Genomic DNA, 10742 nt, shown 5'->3' with positions numbered 1-10742 from the left:
AAAGAGTAGCGTTACAAATGAGCTGTCCTCCCCGGGAGCTCTGCCCAGTCCTCCACGGGCCGAGCTGCAGGAGCCACACACCCCTTTCTGGTCAGGGCCACCTCTCCCCAGCTGACCTGTGGCCCACACCTCTGCCCCTGCATCCCCACAGAGGTGTTTGGTGGTTACCTCTCTCTCCTCCCAGTGAATTTTCAGCCAAAGGCCACCTCTGAAAGTTGACTACATGGTGGGTTGCGTCAGTCCCTGCACAGTTCATGATTCAGCAGTTGTACAAGTTTCATACCTGTTAGGGACATGCCAGAAACCACAAATGTTCCTAAGCCAACAACAGCAAAAGGAACTGAAAGCTTCACTCAGCTGAAGACAACAATGTCTGCAGTAGATTTTCTTGCAAATGGGTTTCATTTCATTGCCAAGAGATGAGAGCAGGAAAAGGATGCCAAAGCATGAGAGCAGGAAAACCAGCATCTGGATTTGTAGAGGCCAGAAATCCTGAGATCTTCAAGAGAACAAGTGACTCATTACGCTGCACTGAAGTCTGTTTAAAAGGCAACAAAACTCCTCCTGGAAGCAAGGTCATGAAACCAATAATTATTTTAGGAAAATCCCAGGCTGTGAGATCAATTAAAAGAAAACACTCCTGAGGTGTATGGGAGCAAAATGCAAACATCTCTGCGGGCGTCAGCTTTAAAATATCATTATTCAAACAAGCGTTGGCACAGTAGCAGCCACCGTGGTGTGCAAGCTGCACGTCCTGCTGCCAGACCCCAGGCAGAAGGGCTGCCCTGCTGCTGGTGGAGTGGTGGGTAACCCAAGAAGGGGCATCTCCTGGTATCCCACGATGCCTCCCACCAGCTCTGTCTGCCAGAGAGCCAGGAACGTGTGCCAGTGATGGCAAGACTGCTTCTCACTTCGCATAGCAGAGACTGGGACGCAGCCTTATTAATTTCATTCAGCTGTTGGCTCAAATGAGTAGAGCTGGCACAGGGAGCTGTGACAGCAAATGCTTGTGTTGCGAGCACAGGAAGCCTTGTTCCCTGCCTTCCTCCTCCTCTGTGGGATTTTCAGATCAATGTGGTTTAGGTGTGAGGGGGAAGGGAAGGATTGAACAATTGAGGCTGGCAGTAGAACATAGCCGGTCTTCGCTCAGGGAGTGCAGTTGTGATGTAGCCAAGGTAACAGTGATTGTGCACTTATCTGCAAAGCAGGGAGTAGTTAAGGTGCAGTGGAAGGAGTGGGAGGGACTGCAGCTTGCTCAGTGGGTGACAGTGGGTGAGAGCTTACGCTTGGGAGAAGTGACGCCGCTGTAAACGGATGGAGAGCGTGAGTGGTGGAGAGAAAGAGGGGATGGTGAAGAACCAAGCCTGGTCCATCCTGGATTGCCATCCTGCATTAAATTAAAACATCCCAGACCAAGACTGACATTGTTGAACTTCTTGTCAGGCTGTTGTACCTTCTGCTTTTCCCCTCCCAAAGCAAAATTTTCTGGCAGCATGTGTTTAACAGTGGGTAGAGATGGGCATCCCCTTGAACCCTGAACTGCTGTAGGCCCTGGCATCCTCTCTGAAAAGCCTGGAAACCTTTTTTCCAACATGCTTGGGCTGCCAGTGTGTGCCAGATCCCCATAAGGGCTGCTCAGCTGGGACCAAACAGAAGGCTCAAAGATAGGAGATGCAAATGATTTGCTGTGGTTGCTGGTTGAAGATGACCTGAGTAGAAGTGGGAGGCTGAGTTCTCATGGAGCTGCTCTGCTTGGGGCTGGTGAGAGGTAGGGGTTGGAGTGGGGCTAGGGAGGGTTTCAGCTGCGATGTGTCATCGTGCAGCTGGAGGTGACATAATAGCTCAGCTGAGCACAGGGGTCAAAATGGTCACATGGCTTGAGCAGGACTCTGAGCTCTGCCAGCGTTTGGTGTGGCTTTGAAAAAGCTGCATTTGAGAAATTATTTTAAGGATAAATTGAGTGCAAGAGGGAAGGACTTGGCACTGCTTGGGCTTTCTTACCAACTCCTGTGGTGCGTAATGGACAGATTACCTCCCGCTCCCCACGGACTGGTGTGTTCTGCTGTGTGCCATGTTTGATAGTGATGTGTTTCACTGCTTGGGTTGGACTTCTGCTTGGAAAAAATTACCAAGAGCTATTTATAGCAGGAGTTCCTAGAAGAAAATGTGATAACTTCAGAAAACGAAGAACTGCCAAATAATCAGCAGCAAATTAACCCTTTGCCACACACCCCAATAGCCCCAGTTCCTAGTGGGAATCAGTACCAAGTGACGTGATAAAGGAAGCACTGCTAAGAATCAACAAGGACAGCTGAAGAGTCCTGCACTAAATGCCACATCATGAGCATCAGCCCATGTGTAAGCATGAGCTTTTTGTTCTTCTGCACATTTTGTGGAAAAAAACCTTGAAGGCACAAAGACTTGATCCTCTAGTGACATGGCACAATGTCTTTGAAGACGCCTCCACTGTGTAAATAGTGATCTGAGCTTTGGCCTCTTCCAGTCCTTAAACAGGTCTTAAAAACCAGGATCTGCTGAAGAAGATCATACCTCTCCAGCGAGACCTCTGAAATGGGAACCTGTGCCGCTGTTGGACTGGCCGTTCCAATCAGGCAGATGCAATTTTTGCATCAAATGTTGTTCGCCCTTGCGTCACTCCCAGTCAGAAGATCTTTCTCTCACCCTGTCAGGGGCTGGTGGGCAGAAGAAACCCAGACTTTATTTTTCTCTGTGCCTGGCTGGTTATTGCAACACGGTGACCTTGACCCTTCCTGGGCTAAGGGAGTTCAGTGTACAATTGAGTATTGAACCCAAATAGGTAGAAACAACACCACCACCACTCCAAACCAGACATTACCTACTTCTGTGTGGAGCAGAGAGTCCTGTCCAGTGTGTGTCCCTGCCTCTTCCCAGTGCTCCTCCGTAAACACCATTTACGTGGTATGTGTATACAATCAATCCACTCTTGCAGTTCTGCCATACCTTCACTTGTTTCACCCACCACACTAGCTGTAACAGGCACTAAATTATGCAGGGGGTTGTTGCTCGCTTACTTTATGCACCTGCAATTTCCTGGTCTATGTGTCTAGGGAGCTTTTGTAGTCTTTTATTTAGTATTATTCATAGATTTTATTGAGCATTAGTTAACACTGTAAAGCACCTTAATGGGTGGTGTCTTTTTAATTATATATGGCAAAACCTATAGAAACAAATGCAAATTGACCCAATTTGTTTTAGCTGGTTTACAAAGAGCACTTGAGGTGACTGAACATCCCTTTCCCTTTTTATTGTACTTCACACGTTTCCCAGCTCCTGTCAATCCCGATCGCATCTGAGCTCTCTTTCCTGAAGCAGCCTCCGCATGCGGTGCAGCTGCCCCTTCTCCCTCCAGCACCAAGCCCAAACCCAACAACTCATCAGTTATTTTAGGCAGGAGGAGGAAGACTGACATAGTCTCGTGGAGTTTTCTTTTCCTGCTGCTTTCTGGAAATGTGCGAAATGCGGGTTCTTTGAACGCTGCTGCACACTGCCAGACACCTTGCAGGCAGCGCCTTGCCCTGGAACGATTCCGCCATGCTCTTCTCAAGGCCATAGACCCGCTGCTTGCTCTCACTGCCGCCTTGTTTCTCCGCTTTTCTTTGGCTCTCTGTCACAGGCACACACAAAACTGCAAAATAAGAGAGAATCCTCATCTCTGCCAGAACCCTGGGTGGACCCTTTGCCAATGCAGCAGTGTGTGCCTGTGTTTCAACTGGAGGCCGCTGTTGTCACAGCACTGTCTCATCACAAAGTTTGACTCTCCTACAATCACCTTAAAAGAACCTCTCAACGCTGTGAGCTATCAGGTCTATCATGGAACTGACCAAGAAGCATCTTCTACAACCGTACTATGGCCAAGTGGTTCTGTACCGGTTAATGTGTCCCTTTATGCAGCCAACCCTGCCGTAACCATCGCGGTAATCGGTGCCCTTTTCGAGGTGTCCATCAAATGCTGTCTGGCGCATCGCTGAAGTGTGAGATACAGCTCTGGGTTGTTTCGCTGGAACATGTTTGAATCTCAGCTACACCATATCCTGGACACGGCATTAATTAAACAGAATGGCCCTGCCTCAGGCCCCAGTGGACAAGCATCCACATGGCAACTGTGAGCCTCGTCGGCAGCACGAGATTAAGGAATTAATTGGCAGGGTTAATCTTCGTGTCAGGGCTGGAAATGAATTGTTAATTTGTTTGGATGAGTGTAAAGTCCTTTCCCAGCGATAGCAGGTGGGATCACATGAGGAAAAGCCTGCTGTTCCTGGGGACTTTCCTATTTAACACTTCCTGCAAACAGACCTCCCAAATTCTTTGCCCCTGACGTGTGAGACTCCTGCGTGGGGTCAGAGGAGCAGGTTGTGCCGCTCACGTGTAAGCTCAGGGCTCTGCAGACGAGAGCACAGCTGCTCTCGTGGTGGTGAGATGGGAGAAGGGCTGGCTGCAGCCTGGGAGGACCCTCCGCATACGGTTTTTCTCTCCGATCTCGCTCCCTTGTGCTGAGCAGCAGTGATTGCTGCTCGCAGATACGGGATCAGGCCAGCCGGCTCTGGGATCTCAGAGGGAGGGAAGTGGTGACAACTGAAATGCCACTGCCGGAGCAAGTGGTACCAGCCCTGTACACAGGTCTGTGTGGACACTAAACCCTCTCAGACACTTTCCTCCTGCAGGACACTGTAGGGTGAGGTTCTATCGGGTCACTTGAAGCTCTTCCCTTTCTGTTCTTGTTTTACACTCAGAGAAGCAGAATATTTTTATTTTAGTATCTTCCTAATCTGTTAAGGCTACTGTATTGGTCACATCACATTAAGAGAGAGGAGAAAAGCACTTCAGGGCTTAAATTATTTTCATGCCGTGGCCTGATGTGTCGTGACACAACCTGATTCTAGACCTGACATCAAATAGGACTGGCCTAAACAGAAACCTGGGATCTTTCTGGGTGTGCAACAACCCTGTCGTAAGACCTTGCAGTCAAAACTCCACCCTGTCCTTGCTTCAGTTCCCGCCTCCTCTTTCATTTTCCCCCAAATAGGGTGTTCCCCAGAACCGAGGCACCGCTGCTCACAGCACGCAGGCTCTGCAGGGTCTGACCTGGAGATGTGTGTGACAGACAGGCCATGATATGATGATGCGCTGAAGTTAATCTGTAAGAAGTTACTATAGATTTGCAAGATATGATCCCCATTTCTGGAAAAGCCTTGTGTGTGTACATAAATACCCCAGAAGTGGGTGCTGAAACACAGGTACCACCATCTCCTGCTGTCTGTGACGCTCAGTGAGAAGCCACCTCTCTCCATGGCCAACGCCTCATTTATGGAGAGGCTGTTGCTGTTCCAAGGTGCTGTAAAATAATGAGAGCTTTTCAGAGCCAAAAATATTTGGCTGGGTTTAGCCTCCATATCTGCATCCTGCCTGCGCACATGGTGTGCCACCACGGCTGAGCCCGAGTCCTGCCAGTAAAGGGAGTCTGGGCAAGCGGTTCTTTCGGTGTTCAGGTTAAGTCCCCTCCCCGAGGGATGCTCACTGCTGGGTCCGTGTCAACGAGCAGTTTTGCTGGAGACAGAAGGGCAAGGGTGTCCACAGAGGTCCAGGACACTGCGCAGAGGTAGGAGAAAAGCAGAAGGGCCGGTCTGATGTTTGGGTGACGCATTTTCTTAGGCTGTGACAGTCACTGAGGGTTAAGTAAGAATATACCTGACATGGTACTCACTCAGGTATCCTTCCTCTGACCACAGTCACTTGTCATTTAAGGCCGCAAATCATAGTAAGAAACTGCCGTCAGCTGATAGCAGCAAATGTCTTGTGGATTTGTATGAGAACGTTTGGGGCTGCTCTGTCTTTTTCAGATTATTTGAGGCAACCTGTTTGTCGGTGTCTGTCAAGCGCCAGCACTTGCTCCCACTTCCACCTTGCGTCTCATCTTCTGCTCACCCTACAGGCAGCCAGATGGCTGAATGTAAGCCAAAACTAAGCGGGATTTCCTCTTTTCTCTGGAAGGGACGGGTGCTCAGAGATTTATCAGTAATACAGTTGTACTTAATCAGCTAAGAGTCTGCCCTGTGTAACGAAGAAGCCCCGCAGCATGTTGCCGGCATAAGCAGCTACTCTAGTGAGGTCCCACCGGAGCTGCGGGTTTGCATTCCACATAAATTGTGCTTTGTGCTTGTTTGACTTCACCTTTCAGTCAGTTGTCCTAACGTGCCAGCAGCATGGTGATGTTCTAGCACATTTCTTATTGATCATTTAGAAATCATGACCGCAACGTTTGGAACAAGACTGTCACCCTGTCTACACCACGTATAAAAGTTTAATGTTAAAAGTGAATGCTTGGGCTCATCATAGACCTAATGAGTTCTTGAGCGCAGCAGCCTGTACTGTCCGTATTGATGTTAATGTATTATATAATCAGCTTTAGAAAATGCAGGCAGCCTGAAAGCCGGTTTCTACGTCCCCGTGCTTGTTCGCTACCCTAAGGAGAACACTGAAAATCAGCAGAAAGGAGGTGTTTCTGCTGCAGGGGTTTTGCAGGGTAGTAGAGCAATTGATTGTCTTCAAATCAACTTTGCAAACTGCCTTCTCCAAACACTTCTTGACTGAAATATATAGCAGAGATTTTGCAAAATGAGTTCAGATTGGGGGGTGAAGTAATGGAATATGCTATTTTGGTAGTTGGGAACGTGCCCCAGGAGTTCATGAAAAGCTCTCTTACCCTGAACGCAAATGGTGCGTTTCCATGCAAACGCAAGCCTGTGCTATCTGCTCTACCCCTGTATGGCTGAGCAAATCATTTACCACCTGTTTAAACACTAAACATGCTTTAATAGACAATTACAGTTTGCCAACAGAAATAGTCCCCTATAAAACTCAAGAGTGGATGAGGTGGAAGTGCCACTGTGAGCTTAGCGCTGGGTATTTCAGCATCATTTAGTAAAGTGACCTTTTAGACATCTAAGACCAGGATTGGAGGTTTTGCATTTTCCTTTCTGTAAGCCATGGCCCCTTCCGCAACCTCCAGTGCTGAACAGCATCTTCACCTGGATTTCCCAAGGCTTGCTGTCTTCCCTCCTCTTTCCACCTCAGAGGGAAGAAATAATCAACTGTTTGTTGTTCCTCAAATCTTTGGTAGGCAGGAGCCTGACGGAGATTTCATCACATCATTTACAGCTTAGATGAGAATGGGGAAGATGCAGTTTGTCATCAGTTTCCCCATGGTAGGAGGAGCTCGGCTTTAGCCATTCTGGAGTACGGTTGTAAGGTTCTTCAGCTGTACTTAGCTCAATGAACTACACAGTAGAAATAATCTTGTCTAAACGACACACAATAAAAGATCCTGTAAGATTAATACACGAGACGAGAAATGCAGTGAGAACACATATCCTGCCACTTCAGTTATTATGGGTAAGATAGCCCCAGTGCAGCCTGTACAGGAGGGACATGTTTGATGAATTTGTCCCAATTCTTGGCTACCGATAATCCAGGGGACTAAAGCAGCGAGATGAAGGCAAATGAACTGTGTGTCAGAGGTGGTAGAATATAGGTATTTCCTGACATTGCAGTCATTCCCCTTAGAGACACAGGAAGAGAGACGAACAGCATGATGTGGGTTTGACGCTTTTATTACCAAAGAACCCATAGGGCTCATTCATTAGTACAAAATACAATCATGTTCCTGTAAGTTGAACAGCATGGTTGTTTTTTATTTTGTCTCTTTTAAACTGTTTCACAGTTATCAAAACAAAGCCCCTGCATATTGAACTTATTATTGTGCAAACAGTGATTATTTTAAGGATCAATTTCTGCACTAAGCCAAGTGTCAGAGAGCAGAATTTCATCTTGTTTTCAGCCCTCCTTTGAAGGGCCACGTGTGCTTCCTAAGAAACACATTCTAGTTGTCTTTTTTGCAGCAAACAATCTAAGGCCACAGTTTACCTGCAAATAATAATAATAATTAAAAAAAAATTCAAAGGTTTTTTGGGGAAAAAAAAAAGCACATCTTTACCCTTCATGCTCATTTGTTTGACCGTGTTTACGCCAGCACACATCACCTGTATCGAGTAAAACAGACCAAAAGAAGCACCTCATATCCTTTAAGCTAATATTTTGAATTATTAACATGCAAGTTAATACACAGCCACCTCTCTTTTCAAGTAACTGTAATGGGATGTGTAAGGAAAATACGCTTGTTCCCTTTCCAGGTGATGTGAACAAAAACCCCCCACTGGCTGTTTGGGCACCCCATCACTTGAAGAAAAAGGCATGAGAGCTACATCTTGAGACTTAGTTTTCAGAACGTCCTTTTTGAAACATGCACTCAAATTTTGGTTGAAGCTGCATTTGCTACTATAGAAGACAATACTTGAAATTGCAAATGAAAAAACAAAACTGCAGTTTGGGAACATGGACCTCGATCAGTATTTTACACTAATGCAAAATGACGAGGTGAAGTGCTAGAATCAGACAATGTAAGGAAGTCATATTAAGAGAAGACTAAAAATATACATCTGTGTAGGCCTGTAGAAAAATCCCTGCTTCTTAAATGAAGATTTCATAAAAAACCACTTAAACTTTTTTAAACTGCAGTTATTGATGAAATGAAGGAAACTCAATTACTGTTCTTGTTATCAGAAAGTACAATGTTTTACCACACGAAGCACCGGGTTCTAAAGCCCAACCCTTCTGTAAGACATATGGAGTAGTTGTGGTAGTTCGAAGTCCCTTGTAGTTCAGGGACTCAACTGTAAACGTGCATATTCTGTGTGTCTGCTCCTTTACAGGATCTGGTGGTGGTGGCTCACTTACTCCAACTGATGCTTGGCAGAAAGCAAACATTCTACTTTAAATGAAGGCAGCAGAAGGGCCAAGTAAAATGCTGTGCCTTCACTCTTAGCAGCAACAAACTCTCACTGTTCTAAATGACCTGAGGAAGAAAACATTAAAATATTGCACCAAAACAAAATTAAACAGCAAACAACGCAAACAAAAAAACACACTGACAAAAAATAGTAGGGATAGCAAATGGCCAGTGCAGCCCCTGACAACAGATCTCTAGAAAAAATGCAGGAGTAATGAAAAGCTTTGTGCCATTACTAGAGGATTTTGTTCCTCTGACGTCTGCTTTCACTTCAGTTATAAGCTATGTCTATTCTGGGTATATTTACACCTCTCCCTACGCCTCCTATCTCATTCCCTAACCACAGAAACCATTTAGGGTCCCTTTTAGAACCTTGAAGTATTCTGGAGCTTTAACAAGACTTTTTTTTGGTCTCAGATCTGACCGTAAGTAAATATCCAAAACAGAGGTAGGCTTATAAAGGCTTCTGAATAAATAAGTATTGTCCATTTTGCTAAGTGTATCTGCTGCTGGCAAAAGGGTTCTCCCTTGCCATGCTTCCCCTTCTCATGCTATCCATAGGCTTAAGATGCAGAAAAAGAACTCACAGTAGAAGAGGCTAGAATAATTCCCTTAAGAGATCCCTTGAAAGAAAGCATAGTGCATAAGCTCGTATCAAAGTTCCATTTGCTTTTACATACTTGTGTCTTCCATTCAGTAAATGGTTGCCTTCATGATATTGCGTAATAACTACTCTGTCATCCATGATGTCTTTAGAATCATTAGAATGATGAAATAGTACCACTTGGCAGTTGTTAGAAGGGCAGGTTCTCATGGAATACGAAGTTAAGCTAGAGTGAAGGCTTTGCTCCACGGTTTAGTAGGTGTTCCTTTCTTGGATGCAGACAGTGCAAAACTGAAGCCTCTTGAACACTGGAATCTTTTGGAAATGTTTCCTCACACCACATTCTGTTCTACTACACAAGTTCTGCTACAGAAGTTCTCAACATCAACATGATTATGTCAATTCTTCCAGAGTGTTCCAAACAAAATATAAATTCTCTTCTCTTCAGAAGATCCTTCCATCTCCTCCTCGTACTTTATGTAGTATATCCACTTTTTAGAAAGCGTGCAGCATTTTCAGGTACTTCTCAAGTATCCCCCAAGCATTGCTGCTCCCCCAATATCCTCTGTGCAGACTAATCCAGCAGATTCTCTTCCATCACCAGACATGCTCAGGACCTCCCTCTCCATCTTCCTTTGTCTTTCTTGTTCACAAACTTAAGTTTTGAGAAAGAAAACTGTTTCCTTTTTAGCTGCACTATCATCAGCTTAAGCAGCAGAAGAATTAAGACATTCATCACAACGATGCTCGTTACAAATCCTTTTCAGAGCATGAATGAAACGGGCTGCATTTCTTCTACATCAGTTGGATGTGGATCGATCTACAGAGAGAAGAAAAGCAATAATTACTGCCTGTAATTCTGGCATTTTTTTTTTTTTTTGACAGCAAAAACACCACCCGCTGTTTATTGTTTTACCTCTGAATAAAGAGGTGGAGGCTGAAACCGGAACTCTTGTATGTAAGCAAAGACAGGACAACACAATTGTTCCTCACAGTCAATTGGTGGTGGATAAGCAGGAACATGTCTGGAGAACTCTTCCTCAGACACTACATCAGCATAATTTGGTGGTGCTGGAATACAAGAGATGATACTGTCAAATTTCAAACTATTCACTCACAACAAGACAATACCTGACAGTATCCGAGACCATGAAGACTTTTAGACATTGTACTACTGTCAGACTGTGTGAAGTGCACTGTACTCACAAATACTGTACCTAGAATTTGGGTTTTAGTAAGCTTAGGTGATTCAGC

The 10742-nt window shown here is 45.5% G+C and overlaps 1 protein-coding gene across 1 annotated transcript in view; it reads right to left on the bottom strand.

Moving 5' to 3' along the window:
- Window positions 1–9981: 9981 nt before the first annotated feature.
- ARRDC4 (arrestin domain containing 4) overlaps window positions 9982–10742 on the bottom strand; it is a gene marked incomplete at its 5' end in the record, with an annotated part of 5443 nt that continues 4682 nt past the window's right edge. The window contains 2 exons of the mRNA XM_010133523.1: window positions 9982–10308; window positions 10405–10559. Of these exons, the coding sequence (XP_010131825.1) occupies window positions 10252–10308; window positions 10405–10559 (212 nt within the window). The remainder of the gene's footprint in view (window positions 10309–10404; window positions 10560–10742) is intronic.

The sequence above is a fragment of the Buceros rhinoceros genome, unplaced genomic scaffold (assembly GCF_000710305.1).
Source record: "Buceros rhinoceros silvestris isolate BGI_N320 unplaced genomic scaffold, ASM71030v1 scaffold28523, whole genome shotgun sequence".
Classification (NCBI taxonomy): domain Eukaryota; kingdom Metazoa; phylum Chordata; class Aves; order Bucerotiformes; family Bucerotidae; genus Buceros; species Buceros rhinoceros.
The sequence above is the reverse complement of the archived record's forward strand: the minus strand, read 5'-3'. Positions and strand labels throughout refer to the sequence as shown.